This window comes from Bacillus rossius, assembly GCF_032445375.1.
Source record: "Bacillus rossius redtenbacheri isolate Brsri chromosome 4 unlocalized genomic scaffold, Brsri_v3 Brsri_v3_scf4_2, whole genome shotgun sequence".
Taxonomy (NCBI): Eukaryota; Metazoa; Arthropoda; class Insecta; order Phasmatodea; family Bacillidae; genus Bacillus; species Bacillus rossius.
The window spans coordinates 19,558,296-19,576,753 of NW_026962011.1; the positions used below are offsets into that span (position 1 = coordinate 19,558,296).

The window sequence follows — 18,458 nt, forward strand, 5'->3', positions numbered from 1 at the left end:
AAAAATTTGTAATCAATTTTAAGTACAAGAAAGCTTGTTTGACAGAAATCAACCTCTTTCATTTACATATATATAATTAGAGCACTACATTCAAATTTTATCCTTTTAACTTTACACAATTAGAGTTTTCTTTTCCAGATAAAAATATAAGGGTCATTATTACATTGCAACACATCTTTCTCATAACCCAAAACTAAATTAAAGTCATTTCAGTTTAATTTCACAGTGCCTCTATTCATTAATTTACATTTAAAATACTAATTTTTATATATATTTAGAATTTTACATTATGTACAAATAAGTTAAAAGCCTATAGCCAACATTATATTTTTAAAGAATTATTTAACCATCCCAACATAAACTAACATTTAACTAAGACTTTTGCTAAATTTGAACGTGCATTTATACAATCTACCAATGTATGAATATATATCTGTAAAACTTTAAAAGTGGCCAAAGTATGTAGTTCTTTTAACATATAAACCTCTTTCACTTAATGTTAGAGCATGAAACCTACTGACCTTCATGCTTCACAGTAGGTAGAGAGTAAGCGCTAGTTAGGAGCTCGCAAGAATTTTAAAGGGCAGTGTAAAATCTCTTCAAGTTAGTTCCACAGAATTCTCACAGAATGCAGTGTCGTAGCTGTCAATAACAGAGGATTATCTCTCATCACAGCCAGCCACCAGCATGTGTGAAACCAGAATTACAATAGCCCGTCACAGCCACCTGTCACCTGTCCGTCATCCATTTGCCTGTCAGCCGCTGAGCGATTTACAACACTCCATTCATTCATCATAATATTTTTCCAACTGTTGAGAAAACTTAAATTATGGAAAAAAAAAATTATTTTGTAAAATTAGATTAGTTTGAGAATCATGAAATCTATGCACTTATAACTCATCAAATATAATATTACTAACTCTAATTTTTATTTCAACATTTTCAGAGTTACCATGCATAATTAATTACACTTCTGTGAAACAGATGATTTTTCTTTTCAAAAAACAGACCTTTAAAAAGTGTACAAACATAATATAAAAAATGATATGAGTATCTAACGAATTTAACTAACTTCAAAAAATTCTAATATATTAAAATTTGACAAGCAAAACCCTTGAACACATTTGGAGGTTATAATTTTATTAGTCCGTCAAAATTATGAAGTTACCAAGCTTTTGACGGACCGACGGATGGAATTTTTCAGGCAATATGATTGGCTGAGGGTCATGTGATTGACGGACGGATGACGGACGGACAGATGACGGATGAACGGAAGTGAAGGGACTGTTTTCATTCCGGCTTGACCCGCAAGATATAAAACTGTGCAAATATCATTAACTCCCAACCACAATCTCAACCTAATTTTATTTCGTTGGCTGTCAGAAAAAGCACGTCTCGTGAAGATCTGCCATGGGTTAATTAATCATTCTTTTTATACATAAAAAACACTACAATGATGATATTTACGAACCTATGCAGTGAGCACAGTGCTGAAAGAGATTATGAGAAATGGAGGATTTGGAAGAATTAAACAATTATATTGTGTTACGATACGTGAAAATAAATTAAGAAATATCTATGAAACTATCAATTATAGACACTAAGATCAGACAAAGGGCAAACGACTGAGAATGCCAACTGTCAGCAGAAGCTGTATTTTCCGTTCAATTTTGTTATCACAAGAAAAATTTCCAGAAATATTTGGTGATTTCCCTGACATTTCCAGGTATTCCCTGACCATTTTCCCAGTTTTCCATACCTGTGACAACCCTGTCCGAGATGTGTAAAGTTATAATTATTTTACTCTAAAATGCACAAAGTCGAGCAAGATGCACGTACTGGAAAGTGTGTTACGGCACACTGGTTAGCCAGCGACTGCTAGGACACATTTCCTGCTGATTTCTGTTTAACAAGCCTTGTGAGTACTACTCGGGAATCTCAGCAGCATCCTACACCACCTTGCAACAACTTTCAACAGCCTGGACAGGTTAAAACTGCCACATCCAGCAACATCCAACTACTGAGATTAATGCAAGATTTTATTTTCCCTAAACTAGTTTACAAAAACCTTCATTACCATTGCTCCTCCCAGATGGAAGAGGCTTACACCTCCCATTTACCAAACTGGTATTTCTGTCAGGCAAAAAAAAAAGACAGGCACAGTATTAAGACACCTGCAGTATGAACAACTTTTTCTTTTTTCTTTTTACCACAAATTAACTTTCTTGTGCCAAAGAGCCACATCATCCTATGTATCTAGTTTCCTTATAATTACCAACTAAATATTTAACTAATTTATCTTACCATGTCCTTCAACTGTCATCTATTCATACTTCCTATTTTCTTCCAAATTTTTTGTTGGAAGAAATTGGGTGTAATATTATGAAAAGCTTAAGATTTCTATTGGTATGTGCTTTAGAATGGAATGAGCAATTGTGTGACTTAATTACAAGAAATATTATCAATAACTAACTTTTTTTCACGTGATAACCATAAATATTGAAATGACGACGAAAAGTATTATTCCAACAAAAATTATACACATTTATTTACACTTTATTCAAAAAATTATTTCACTGTAAAAAATAAAATATGTATTAGTTTAGTTTCCAAATAATATTATGTTTCAATCTAAATGCTTGCAACCTTTTGATCCACAGTTCTTAATGTAATTAAAATATATTTTTAAAAAAATTTCAAAACTGAAAAAATCCTGTTGGCAGTGAAAATATTTCTGCAAGTCTATCAGACCCCACGGACTGAGTAAGAATGAAACATACAGGCATAAAGGATCAAGGTTCTAAATTTGTGTACGATAAGTGAAAGTACAGGATGAATCAAAATATTGAACACAAAACCCCTTTAACAAAAATAACACACTGATACAAGAAGGAATAATTATAAATAGCTACCCTTAAAACAGTTGTAAGATAAACATATTTATATTACTCAAGTAACGGCAGCATACCAATTATGTATGTCTAATTCCATGATTCCATTTCAGAAAAAGATTTCTAGTCCTAGCTATTATGGAGACTTCTCATCAAGCAGATGTCTTATCAGCTCTTAACAAAGAAAACTATTCCTAAATTGAATATCTGATGGTATTGTAGTAAGCACTGACTGCCTAACAGCTATAGTGAATAATGTTGGAGTAGCCCTTTGAAGATAGTAATTCTTCATTGCCGGGCCTAACCATTTAAAGTATGAAAATAATTTTTTTTAAAAGTGACATCACTATTTATGGTGACTTAAACATTTATGGTACGTATAGGCTGTATTAATTAACACAGCATAAACGTTACACCACCAACAGATTGGCCTAGTCACTATAGGAATTAACAAAAGAATGTTTGACAACACAGAAAATACGAATTGTCACTAAGTTGTATACATCTATTTGAATGACTTTGCATCGTAATAGACAGTATAATCATCAGATACAAAGATATACTAACACAATTTACGGAATTTGTGAAGGAATCGCCAATGTCTTTTGGTGTGAAACCATCCAAACATTTGTCTTGAAAGATTTCGGTGAACCAATAAAAACTTGAAACTAGTATTGGATTAACCAGGATTTGAACCCAAGTTGTTGGGAAATAGAATCCAGTGTTTTACTACTGAACCACCTCATTGGTGACTTGGATGCACATTTTACAAATTTACAGTAGTGTTTGATAACAAGAGGCTCAAAAGCCCTGATTAAATCATTTTGACTAATGACCCTCACTCAAAATTGTTGCTTGTGATACTGCTGCAAAAGAGACTCAGTCTCTGAAAAACCATAAAAACTATTGCCACGTAACCGACATAGCTTACCTAAATGGTTGAGTACTGTATTCCGACTAATAATTCAAGATCAGTCAAATAGCTCTCTAGCTGCACTGATTTCCAAACAAGAAATTAACAACTGAAAGACTTAAAATATTTAAGAGAAGTATTTATTAGCTGCTTCACAACCTAGCTTGATTACAAGTAGTAATATTTGCTATCATAACTCACTCTGATTATTTAATATTTTAGAACATTACATAAGTATATTAAAATACACTAAAAAATTATTATTTGTAAAATATTTTTAAAAAATTTACTGAAAAATTAATACTACTACAAAATAACACTAAAAGGAAAACTTTAGCCTAACAACCATAAAAAAAATTATGTATCCTTGCCATACAGCTACATAAATACAAGTTTAAAAAGAAAATAAAAAAACATAATCTAAACTTTGAATGTGTAAGACCTAAAACCTATACCATTATTGTTAACACGAAAACTTTATTTAAATCGCAGTGGCCACCTAGTACAACTTTTATACTTAATCTCTACAACGAACTGTTACAAAAAAAAATTTAAAAAAACAGTATACTGATGAATGATCTATCTCTAGAAAAAGTTGTCTAATATAAAATTAAATATAATGACCTACTATTTTAAAACCTATTTTGTTTAAAATCAATTATATGTGCCTACAAACACATTTCTCTATTTTCAAAATTTTCAAAAGAATCAAATTTTGACTGTTCTATTTCATGACTACATTCAATTTAAAATCAATCTCTAAAAATGCATAAAGGTTTTCCCTTCCATAGGTTAAGCAGTACAATCATTACTGTATACACTGCCAAGACACACAAATGCAGAAAATCCAAACAAACGTCATTAAAATTTAACTTAAACATTAAAAACAGAGGTCAACACATAATGGTACTGTCACTACAAAATGATAGTTTGTACATTGAAACCTCAATGTATCATTTAAAACAATTACAAATATTTTTTATAGATATAAAAGGAAACAAAATCAATTATTTTGCAAAATGAACAAAAACATAAGAAAAATTTTAAGAATGTAGAGAAATGACAAATTGAGGTTTTCCTGTACTCTGCAGCTATTCTACTACTGGATGAACAAATGAAACGAAAAGAGAAACATTTGTGTGAAGTGACTGTACCTGCACAGTTAGAACTTCCCGGCCCTGGGAAGAGGCCTCAATGGCTTTCTGGAACTCTAGGGCATAAGTTGGGGTGGTAATTGGGGGCAGAACCACGTCCTCAGGGGCCAAGCTTGGACTAGTGATCTAGCAAAATGCAACCAACATCCATGCCAATCACAAAACCACAAGCCGTTCACCGTTCCTACAATCTACGTTCTCATTCCAGTTTGTGTACTGTTTCAACTATTACTTACACATTAAGCTTTCATAACTTTACAGAACACAAAATGACAAGCCTCTTCAAACAACACAACCAGCACATATTAGTTATTTCCTTGGAAAGCAGTGTGTTGAGGTATCAAAAGTGTGATCAGCCAACTATTATGTTTTACTCAGTCTCTAAGGCAGCATGATGCAGCAGTGCTTGTGATGAAATTTAAAGACTACAGTATTCCTTAACTTACATGCATCTATAATATGCTTGTCATAATGAATATATTCTGAAATCTGATATAATCTTTAACCCAAAACATTTAATATTATAAATAAACTGTACACCCATGACGTGAGCTTTAAAAGCCATTGTCCTTCATACCATAAATCAAAGAAAGCATAGTGCAAGTTTGACATGCAATCATGTATGTAAAATTAGGTGCAACCTTTATTTATCCTGCCTGTTTAGTTTAGGTACAACATCTCATTACCCTGACCATTATGCCAGCAAGATGGGAAAAAGGAGGAAGGGGGGGGGGGGGGAACCAGGCTTTAAGAAATAAAGCCACTATTTCAAGTTGTTAGTATACAGATTTAAAAGGTCTCTCCCAAAATTAAATAATTTTTTTTTATGTTACCAACATGAATAAATTTCTTTTTTTTTTAATAAAGTAAAAAAAAAATACATTCAATGTTATGGGTTTCTAGCATTGTGAATATTCTGTATCATTTACATATCTTGAAAATTAGAACATCCAGTTTTCATTTCAAGAGAGATTCTGTTAATGAAAGTCTTTATGAAACAAAAATTTTACTTAAATGAATATTCAAATGCTAAATAAAAATTGGCTAAGTTCATATGAAATAGTTTAAAATGAGTTTTAATATGAGCCGACCCCAAATGTAAGACCACCTCAAATTTAAGACACCTTCAAATAGTCATCTTCAAACAGAGGACAACCATGAATGTGAGGTGTCAGTAGTAAGACTGACAAGCATCACAACTGATGATTTCAGATATGTTACATTATATAAAATTTGCAGTGCAAATATTTTGTTTGCTTTGGAGTGTTTAAATAAATACAGCGAAAGGTTTTAATCCAAAGCATTTGGGACCATGACCACACCGAACGAGCAATTGTGCCGCATTATTATTGAACGTCATTGTAGTTTTAATGAGAATACCAAAGAAAAATTTGTGTAAAGTACAATGGTATTCAAACAAGTTTTAATAAGCTCTGTTATAAAAAATATTTATATAGATGATTAGGTATTTTTCTCCAAAAAGTCATTACGCAAATGTACCCGTAAAATGTGGAATCATCAGTACCAAATTAAGGAGCTGAAATGAAAAAAACCAACAGTGACAATAAACTCTGAGCGAACTAGCAATGTCTGTAGCGCAGTGACACAAACTGGCTGTCCGGTCAACAAACAGAATACAGCTGGAAAATTTCAACACAAGTGGCTCGATTGGTGCCAGATTATCAAATGCTGTATCAAAGATTGTATAAGGTTGTAGGCATCCAAATAAATATAATTATTATTGCATTCTAAAAACATATTATACACATTGCTTATTTTAGTTTGTGGATTTGTAGTTTAGTTATTCTACATGTATTTATTTTTTACAGTACTTTATTTTAGAGCATTTTTTTTTACTTAAATATTTATAGATATTAGTTTCTATGTACCTGATGAAATATATATTGTATTGCATTTTATTATATTGTACGTTACATTTTGTTTAATTACTCTAAACAAACGGAATAGATCATCAACCCAAGAATTTATTACTACAATCAGAAAACTAGGAATAAAACTAACAAAATCCATTAAGTTGAATTAATATTTCCCTTAAAATTTGACTTGGACCTTCATAATATATTACTTTTACATTTTATTTCAATCTCTCCAACTTTCATATATTTCTTTTAATTGGTTTTTACAAAACAAGGCACATTTATAGAACTTAATTAATCTACAAATTTAGCAAAAATGTTTCTTTGTTCAAGGCTTTTGACTATTTGTCCGTTTAGTAAATCACATGTACAAAGTACATATGACAAATGTAAGACAAATGCACAAAATAAAAAAAATACTGTGTAGGTATTTTCAAGTTAAAATAAAACATATTTTTCATACATATGTACCAAAAGAACAAAGGACCACGGCATAAAAAAGCTACACTGTATTAAGCCTTCTAAAACACAGGATGTACAGTTGTATCTATGGTTACACCTTCTGTTGGCAATGAGAGCAAAACCTAGTACCTGTAATTTAAACTGACCCCAAAATGTTTTCATGATAATAATTACAAAATACTAGATGCTATTTAATTATTTAAGCCAATAGTACAGTAAAACAAACTTTTTTATACAGAAAAACATTCAGTGCAGGTGCAATAAAACATTATATACACCAATCCCTCACTTAGCACAACTAATACGTTCCTAAAAATTTTCATGTTATTCGAAATTGCGTATTCTGAAACATTAGTTTCCATAATGGGTTCCAAAATATGTAGGGAAATATTCTTTACATAATATAAATGCGTATAATAACACTAAACATTAAATATGTCTCATAATTTATCTTTATAAGGCTACCATCAAATATTTTGTATGACAAATACAACAACGCGTAATGGGAGATGTTGGTTATGTATTTATTATTGGCTGATTGGCTTGCCCACCCAGGCATGACCTTCAACTAATATCGCACACCTTTCTACGAACTTTCCAAACCATCATTTACTGTCAGTGAAACCGGTATTACTGTCCAGATATTTACATTTTAATATTTCAAAAATTAAAGTGCTTATTCACGTATCACCGCTTGGTTCACACCAATCCTGTCATACCAGTGATTTTATTTTTCATTGCACCATTCATTTAACAACCTTTTCCAAGTGAATCATTTGTTCATTTCTGTTCTGGTACCTATTTTCAAATATATTTCCGCAAGTAGTACCAACAGCATCAGACTTATACAAACATTTGATAGAGACCTTATTTCGTAAGATTGTAGGCACAGTTAACTTACTAAAAACTTTAGTGCGACCAACATAAGTGTGGCCTTCATGACATACGTCTCGTTTTGTCTCAAATACTTGAACACGATGCATTATGCTCTCACTTGGAATCCATGATTCCAATATGATTACAACTGCAGGTGCTTGCGCACATACAGTTACCGAGAATTGGCACACATGGCATTGTGTTTGTGCGTGCGAGTTCCCTGCCACTGGCTAGACTGAAGTTCATCACGCTTGGTCTGTGGCTGGGCGACAACGGTAAGGCCCGGCGACATACGCGCGGACTTAAAAACATGTAGTCTTTTAAACTTAGTTGTTCCAACTGATGTTTGTAACACAGCCAATAACGTAGTCAGACCTGCGCGCGCATCTCTTCCTCCCTCATATGGTTAACTGTATGCTACGATACATCTGTTGTTTACTGACTGTTCCTGATTTTTTCTTTGCCTGTGGCGATTTCGTGCTAATTGAAATTTACAGATGTGCTATACAAGACTGGGGCAGTAAAATTAACATCGCGCTAAATGAATTTGCGTATGGAAGACGTCTAAGTGAGAGATTGGTGTAATGTAATGTAAAAAAGACTTCAACAAAGCTGCTTCAAAACAAGACAGTCAGTCATGGAGGATTTTAATTAAATGCCACACAACATGCACCTAAAACAGTTTTATAAGAACATAATTCCCAAAATGTATTATGCTTAAATAACATAAACTTCATTAATCAGAAATTACAACTATTTCTAATAATATCTAAACTTATAAAGTATGGATCACATGCAAGAGTTACCTAATATAACAAACATGTTTGATGTTTGTAGTACTAAAATATTTCAAGGTAGGTGGTTGGATTTTCTGAAAAACTGTTTGGGACATAGCTTACCATTAGAGATACGTCACAAAGAAACTATTTTCTTGTAACTAAACACATTATCAAACTTCTTAGGTACCTAACTAAAGTATGAACTTCTTCTATATGCTTCTTTTGTTCTATTTTATAGCACTAAAATATTTTAGTGGGTGACATTTCTTCATTTTGACCAATAACATAGTCAAATTTTAAGGCTTTTCTTCTCTTTCCTTAAATAACTGTCAGATTTATCTTGGAATTACATTTTCTAGCATCATAAACTGCAATGTCAGACAAGGTTCCAATAGCACATTATAAATGCCAGGTTTATTTTTCAGTTCTCCGATGTTAAGCTATTAAGGCACTATCTTTCTACATCATAAAAGTTTTGTATAGTTCACTATTGAAAATTTGTCTTCATTTAGGCAGGAAGCATATTGTTTATTAATATTTTTAGAGTTGTAATCATTGTTTGAAATTAATCAAGTTTTTATTTCACAGGGGAAACTATTTTCTGCAGCCAACCACTGTCCACTTCAGGCTTCCATTAAAGTGTATATGTTATTATATGTTAACAAAAACAAATTTTCAATAACAAACTACAAATAACTGTTAGAACTAAAAAACTGTTGACATCAAGATGGTGCCTTTCAGGTTCTATCCCTCCCCCTTAATTGTCTTTATTTTATTTGCAACGTTAGAATAACAGCAAAGGTGTTTGACTATATGGAGCAGACGCTTCAGGTGCTAGGCTCAAAAGAGGAGTAAAGATTTTTATTTTTAATCGAGCATACTTAAACTATAAAGTGCTGTAGATTCAGTGACTTTTGTAGGCAAAAGTGATGGGATTATTAGTCTCATACATTATTAGCTTTGTATTTACAGGAAAAATCTTATCCTCCTTTTTCCATTGCTAATACATACATCCTCCAGCAATAATCTCGACTAAAAGGGTCATAGTACTAAAAATGAAACTGGATGATGCATTCGCAAATCTGCAAGTGAAAAGTGATAGAATAGATGATTTTGAATTATTTTTGTAATATTATTATTTCTTTTATTTGTGTTTAATTTTCACAAATTATACTGAAAGAATGATTTTCAGACTTAACATATTACAATCCCGGATATTTGAGATAAAGATGGAGCATTAGAAGAATGAATTGGAAAAAACAGTGAGGGTGGATGAGGACGGATGAAGGAAGTACCCCGAGAAAATCCACTGGCCATGTTGCAACACATGCGAAAAATCCAGGTTTGACCCCACCAGGAACCAAACCCAGATCACTTTGGTGAAAAGTAACCACTACAGCCCCTCATACATTTTATTAGAGATCACAACAGTGATACAGCAGATGATTTCCTCATTATTATATTATACTCATCACTCTTCTTTTAATGGCTATATTTTACAAATAATGGGCAATGGTATTTTGGGTTAAGTACACTGATGCCTTACAGATATATCAAAAGTGGCTATCAATTTATTTATTTACTTATATTTCCTTACATTTATGAATTGTGTCTCCATTTTTTATTAACTTGTATATTATTTATAATTATTACTAAATTGTATTCAATCAAATAACATTATATATATACATACAAGAAAAAAACTAAATTTGAGCATAAGTTATCTCATTAAAAAATAGTACATCAATAGTTAATGTAAACAAATAGGATTGGTCCTTATTTGAAGTAGAAGAAGAGTCTAGATAGAAACAGCTCCAATGTGCACATTAAGTATTTACACCACTGAACAACAAATATTAATAATTTTTTAGTGCACAATGTAACACTCGTAAGGGCCCCGTCTGCCCGGGCACACATACGGTGTGCAGAGATTCAGGAAAAACAACATGATTTCAACACTATTCAAGATATCAAAGTGGGATCTAATTATGAAAAACATTTAAGAATTCACTGAGAGCAGAAAAGTACTATTTATTTTGAATTAAGTTTTAAAACAGTGTTTTTAGAAATGTTAAAAGGGCAAAAAGGTGTGTTTTCAGAGAAATTTTTAGGCATAAAACAAACGGTACAGAATCGTGAAGACTTGCATTACACCAAATCTTAATTTCTTTGCCATATAATGTTACGACCACCGCTCAAATTTCACATTTGTCCTATGGACAACAAGAAGACTGAGCGCTAGTTCAGAGCCTTGCGCTTTGAGGCGATACCACGCTAGAAACATCAGTGATCATCACGCTAAACATCCCACCTCACCAACACACATACACCCCTACTAGATCAGCCCCTTAACTCTTCAACTGCGACATTCGACTAAAGTCGAATATATAAAATATTGCTAACTTGCGACATGCGACTTTTGTCGAATAAGGTGATTTCTCTTTTTTGCGGCATGTTTTTGTGAAGTTATTGTTTTCTCTTTGGTGCTGCAATCTTCAGAATCAATATCTCGATGCTGTGAGGTTTTTTTTTTTTGCAGCGGAAACCAATATTTATTTACCGTAACCTATTCATCTATGGTGTTTATTTTCCTTGTAATCAACAATGGCATCGGGACGAAAAAGAGGTTTGATGCAAAGTGAATGATATGATATTTTAATTGCGGATTCAGATTCCGAGTTTGAGTGTTGTGTTTCTGAAGATGAAAAGGAAGAAAATGAGCATACTAATATAACAAATAATGAGTTCGAACATTCAAGTGATAACGACAGTGACGCGAGTGGTAGTGACGGCTTTTCACAACAGCATTCAGAAGATACCGAAAACACAAAACCTGCAAGTAGTAATGACTGGATAACCATGGAATCTGAAAATATGTATGTTTGCCTTGACTCGTGTCAAAAATCACCATTACATGCATCACTAAAAACGTTAACCTCAAACGATACAGCAGTAGATTGTTTCTACAAATTTTTTCCGAAGTCTATATTTAGTTGGGTATCTGACCAAACCAACTTGTATGCTTCTCAATTTTATGAGAATATTGAGGCAGATAAAGTATCCCCTCGTTCAAGTTATATGCAGTGGAAAGAATGCACTCCCGAGGATATACATGCAATGATAGCCATTGAAATTGGCATGGGCTTCTGTCGCAAAACATCAATTGAGCAGTATTTTTCTGAAGCGTCTTGGCTGAATTCTACGCCAAATTATGCCAACATTATGTCTCGTGACAGGTACCAAAATCTTAGAACATTTTTACATTTTGCAGACAACAATAAACAGCTACCAAAAAATCACGAGGAATATAATCCTCTATTCAAAATTTGTCCCATCATTGATATTGTGACAAACACGTACCTTGAAGAATTTTAACCTGGTCGTAGCTTGTCGGTTGACGAATCAATGCTTCGATTCAAAAGGTGTCTCTGGTTCAAGCAGTACATGCCTTCCAAACCTTCCACAAAGTGGGGAGTGAAACTTTGGTCACTGTGCGACAGTGAAACAGGTTTCTTGTTGAGATTTGATGTGTATGTAGGCAAAAGTGGGCTGCAAGTAAATGCTGATACCAGTTTAGGAATGGGTGAGCGTGTAGTTAGAAATATTATGTTGGGATTTGAAAACACACAATATATAGTGTATTGTGACAATTTCTTTTCAAGCACATCCCTGTTCCAGTTTCTCCGACAAAATGACATACGGGCTTGTGGGACAGTTTGAACGAACAGGCGTGGTATGCCAGTAGAGTGTAAGCCCAGTATATGTAAATTGAAGAAAGGTGAAAAACCAAAATTTTGGTTGAATAAAGAGGAGGGAATGATTAATTGCCCTTGGCAGGATACTGGGAGGGTCACTCTTTTGTCTACTGTTCATGACAATGATTTGACTGTAGTGAATGTACAAGCATAAAATACAGATAATGGGTACAGAACAGTTGCCAAACCAAAGATGGTTTTAGAATATCATAAAAAAAATGAATGGCGTTGATCGTTTTGACCAACTGTCTTCATCATACTCATATTACCACAAAAACAGGAAATGGTATCATGTGCTATGGCACTTCATTGTTGAAGCTGCCTTAGTAAACGGAAAAATTGTGTACAATATGTCACGTGATACGAAAATGTATGCACTACAGTACAGGAATTGTGTAATTGAGAGTCTTTTGGAAGAATATTGCAGACCACCACATAAAAAGGAGGACGTATTTGTGCAGATATTATTCCACTGACCAGACTGAGTGAGAGACATTTCATTGGCCTACAAATTGACAAGAAACACAAGCCAAACTACATTGTGTGCTCCATTATGCCTTACCAGTGTAAGCAAGGAGGAAAGGGCAAGTGTAAACATAAGCAAACCATAAACATGTGTAAAAATTGTCCTGAACATCCCCCACTGTGCCCTGTACCCTGCTTTGAGGAATACCATACAAAAAAGAACTACAGACATGTCTGTTCTTGTATGTGTAAAAATGTGTAAATATTTTGTGTAGTGTGCAACAGCAATTTTCAGTTTCTGAGTTTAAAACAATTATTTACATAGCAAGGTTATTTCCACAATTTTCGCACTGACTGGGTAACACAGAAATGATTGTAGAAGTATGTATCAGTAACAATGTGTAAACATTTTATGTAATGTGTAAAAAATATTTTACAGAAATTTCTTTTTTGTTTCTTGTATCTGGGTAATGGGTAGTAAAACAACTATGTATTTTCAATCCAGTGTTTTTCTCTCAATTTTTACACTTTCTGATATACTGACCAATGTGTATTTTTTGTAACAATGTGTAATGTGTAAATATTTTATATACTGTGTAAGCAAGTTATATAGGATTTCTTAGTTAAAATTAAGTAAAAAATACTTTTCATTAAAGTTGTTTTTAATTTTAATTAAATTTTAAACTGGTACACACAAAAAAACCTGAAAAAATTAAAATTGTAAAAAAATTGTGTAAACATATGTAAAAAATTTTAAATTTTTTTACACTTTTACTACATTATGTTTAATAATAATAATCTAAGTCTAAAAGAAATTTTTCATACTTTTTTTTCTCAATATTTTTAACACTATCTGGGTATATATGACAATTATTTATCCCGCAGCGAAAGAGTTAAGTTAAATAATACTTTGTGAATATCATATTATTCACCATTTATCACTCACTACAAAATTATAACTTCATTTTTTTATTATGGTAGATGGCAGCAATACATTTCATGGAATAGGGACCTTCATACTGGCAATGTAGCCATTCAAGCAAAATTCAACATGCAAGAATGTCTCCTCTTGCCATCCTGGGCCCACTATGTCACTAGCACCAGTGACTGGACCCAACATCCACAGCACTTCATAAAACAAACTTGAGAATTATGTTATCTATCACTTTAATTATTTTCAGTGGTTAGCAGTTTACCATTGTTCTCAATTATAACTTATGTCTTCATTTTCACACCTTATTTTTTTTTGATTAGGTACTGCTCAATAACAATAAATAGTGAGGAATAATATTTGATGATATAATATTGAGGTTATAGCACCAATAGTTGAATTTATACCTTAAGAAAAATTGTATTATTTATTTTAAACTTAAGTGATTGGCTGGACTGCAACAGAATAGCTAAAAACTAAACACGAACAAGGTCACAATGGGACTAAAGTTTCCAGCAGTATATTTTAATAAGTACTGTACATATTAGCAGCACTATAAAAAACATTTACCTTTGCTTTCTTAAGTTACCGATTAATTTTTTTTTCTTCAATATCTTGAAAATTTGGAAAACTAAATGGCATTATGATGGTGTAGAAATACCAGACATGGAAACCAACTACATAAAATACATTTAATTAGTTCTGTAAGTATGTGAACTGCTCTTTGTGGTTAAAAAAAAAAAAAAAAAGCTATCCATGCTAGCTAGATTGCTAGACAATTTAGAGTCATCAAACTAAAATTTTAACAAACACCTTATCCTTCAGTAGCATTGGAAATTTTTTACTCCTGGTATGTTTTGGTTACGTGACGTTCCCTGAGAATAATTTTTATTTTTGTGTCGTATTGACTACACAAGCACACCCATCCAAAAAAACTTTATTTTACTACAAAAAAGCACTGTAAAAGTTTAATTTATTAATTTGATTCAAATATCTACTTTAAAAATAAAATTAATGTAACTTTGAAGACTACTAGAATAAAATTATTGCATTTGTCCTTAATATATTCCAAAATATTTTTTTTTCCCTCATGACTTACAGAATGTGTGGTAGTTACATTTAAAAGTCTTTTATCCAGACATTTCTAACCACTGCCTTTCTGGATTAGCAATTTGATCGGATTATATAACTTTAATATAATTTTTAATAGGAATAACAAAGAAAAAATACAGTACATTGGTATTTAAAAAAAAAGTTTTAATTAACCTTTGAATATAAAAATAAAGTACAGATAAGCATTACTGTTTAAAAAAGTCTCTGATACACATGCCTGTGATTCAGATCTCCTCTTCAAAAAATAATTATGAAAATATACCTGTACAATTAAAAACTAATAGAAAATTTGGTTTTATAGAATCACATTTAACAAATTTATCTTCCAAAACCTTTGAAAATGCAAAATGGTATACCTAACTAAGACAATAATCAAACCTTTAAAAAAAAATTTAAAATAAAAATTACAGTAGTGTCTTGTTTATAAGACATATATGAGCCCACAGAAAGTCAGTTAATCAAAAATAGGGAGGTGTTAAGAAAAATCTTATTAGTCAAACAATGTTATAATTTTCACATTTCAAACGTAATAGCCATGTTTTAGAACAAAACAAAAAAAATTAACTGTTAAATAAACTTACAGTTACAGATCCACTTAAAGTTACAGTAAATATTCTATTTAAAAAATTCAGTTCTATGGTGATTTTAAAGAAATTTTTGATCGTAGTCTGCTTTTCTGGGACATCAGTGGGGCATTGGATAGTACAGAATGTCAAATAAGCGAAGGTCAGCAGCACTAAGATGTGAAAAATTTGTGTTGAAAACATTCTTGGCTGGCTGGAACTTAGAATGCAGTACCTTTTAAGTATCTAACTTTACACTTGTGAGTTGTATTTTATTGAAATCTGGAATATAAAATAATATATCTCTAAGTCACATACATCACGAATAAGTCTACCCAAAGCACTTGGCGAACCTCTCACGTAAAAAACTGTGTGCGGCTGCCACTCACCTGGGGGGAGGAAGTGTCGCTCGGAGAGCTGTGAGACAGCTTCGCCACCGGCACCCTCTGGTCTTCGAACTCATGGCTGTTGGGGCGATAATCCCTCTCGAACCCCGCGTCGAAGATGTTGACTGGCGGCGGGACATTGAGCACCAGGTCGCCACAAGCTGTGATGTCAAAGTCGACCGGCAGAATGGACGGGTGCTGCTGCAACTGCTGGTTCAGTTCGCTCAGAGAATCCTGCAGCACACACACGGCACAACAACATTGCAGAATCATACTCAGAAGCTTCTCCTCTAATAATTATTTACATTTCCCGGGCTTTACATCCTGCCGACAGGATGAAAAAAAAAAAAAAAAAAACAGGCCGGAGACATCAGACATGACCTACTTACTGTAAGAACCCATCCCAGCATTTTCCTGGAGTGGTTTCGGAAAACCATAATCAGGATCGATCTGAACCCAATGCCATCAACACAAATCTGCAATAAAATTTCCCTGACCTTTCCCTGACATTCCATGACCAAAATTTCAAATTTCCTTATTTTACTAAAAATAATTTACATATTTTGCAATTTACTAAAAGAAAGAATGAAAATACAGCCTCCACCATTCACATAGGTAGGAACAACATTTTATGGTTTTATTTTTAAGGAAATTTAGTTTTTTAAAAAGTGTTATTGTTTTTGTTTGTACATACCTACATTGTTTTTGTTCATGAAAATAATATATGATTCAATAAAAATTAAACTATAATATTTCTTAATACTTATTTCTACAAAATAGTAATTAACATGTCTAGAACAGAACTATTTAAAAAAAAAAGTGCCAACGTCTTTAATGTAAAAACATGTTACTGATAAGAGTCACAAGAACAAACAATATGCATTAATTTTTTTTAAATCTCTTTTGGTACAATATTCATTCACATGATTACATTCAATGAATTTACCACAGTAAAAGAAAAAAACTTTCGTAATGTGTTAAGTTTTGTCAAATTGCTGATTCATGTTTCTAGGTACATTTCGGTGCTAAATAGTGGATTAAATTGCATTTTGGTGTTATAGGTTGTATTGACATCATGCCTTTCTGTGTTATTTTGGTTTTGATGCAAATCACCATACAATATTGTTCCCACAGGACCTTGCAAATGGCATTTAATAGTGTGTATGACTGTGCACTAAAACACTATTTGAAAAAAAACCTTACTTCACAGTCTGGGTGAAGGCAGAATGGAGCATGAAATTTTACCCTCACATGATTACGGCTGGGGAATTTCCATGGATTTTCCAGGATTTCAAATAACTTTACTGACCAATTCCAACTTGCACTGACTTTCCAGAAAGTGGACAACCTGAACTCGGATCCTTTGAATAGCGAGTCCAGAATCTTACTACTGCATCACCTCACTCTATCTTCTCTCCAAAGTATGGTCTTTGCATCATGCAGACTTCGGCAGCAATAAAATAGAACTGAGCAAACAAACTTGTCTGTTGTTTACATAATTAGTATACACAGGAAAACAATTTATGTCTTCTTGTTGTCTGATATGGAGACAGGCAAGTTAAGTTCTAAAAATCTTGAACAGCTCTGAATTATAAAGCTGTTCAATAATAACTTCAAAAAGCTGGTTGAAACAAAAAAAAATTTATGGTTTAAACAAAAAAAAAATTTCAACCTTAATCTACGTGTGAACACATACATAAAATTATTTCCAATTTTAAAAAAAAAATTAATAGAACTACATTTTAGTTTGAGAAAAATAATAAGCGCTGATAATAAATTCAGTGCTATCACTTTTGACTAGATGAAAATAAATTTCCTGATTTGTCTCATGCATTTTATAAAAGAAAATATTTTGGAAATAAAAACAGCAAGACTTACCTGCACTGTGACAATACCCCGAAGGATTGGATTTTCAAGCACTGATATGAGAAAATTCAAGTCGTCATTGGTTTGCGCCTGAAGTTTGGCATCATCACTACAGTCGATAGTTGTTTGGATGTGTTCCAACAACTGTAGGGCAGTTGATATGTCTGCATTCAAAGGCATGTTCAAGTATTCTTTAAACTAACCAGCAAAAAATCTAAAATCCTGCAATAAAATTCTGTCTGAAGAGCAGAGATATCAAGTACCTGGGAAAAAATAATCCATCACAGTTGTAGGTATCGTAAATGTTACAAAACTCAACATTACATTCACTGATTTGACACCATTGCTGTTTCCAAATAGGTACCAGTTTCCAGTGCCCTTTAGCATAAGGGTTCCTTGAAAAATGTGTCTCACCTTCTGAATAGCT

General features: G+C 32.6%; 1 protein-coding gene across 2 annotated transcripts in view; it reads right to left on the reverse strand.

Annotated features, from left to right (window-relative positions):
- The window catches only part of LOC134541980 (patj homolog), a 197,638-nt gene that overhangs the window by 173,847 nt on the left and 5,333 nt on the right, over positions 1–18,458 (reverse strand). The window contains exons 2-4 of one of the 2 annotated variants that reach the window (XM_063385750.1): positions 18,044–18,294; positions 16,169–16,399; positions 4,959–5,084 (exon numbers count right to left, since the gene is read on the reverse strand). In XM_063385750.1, coding sequence (XP_063241820.1) covers positions 4,959–5,084; positions 16,169–16,399; positions 18,044–18,211 — 525 coding nt within the window. In that variant the 5' untranslated portion in view covers positions 18,212–18,294. The remainder of the gene's footprint in view (positions 1–4,958; positions 5,085–16,168; positions 16,400–18,043; positions 18,295–18,458) is intronic. The other variant, XM_063385752.1, reaches the window with a different exon arrangement.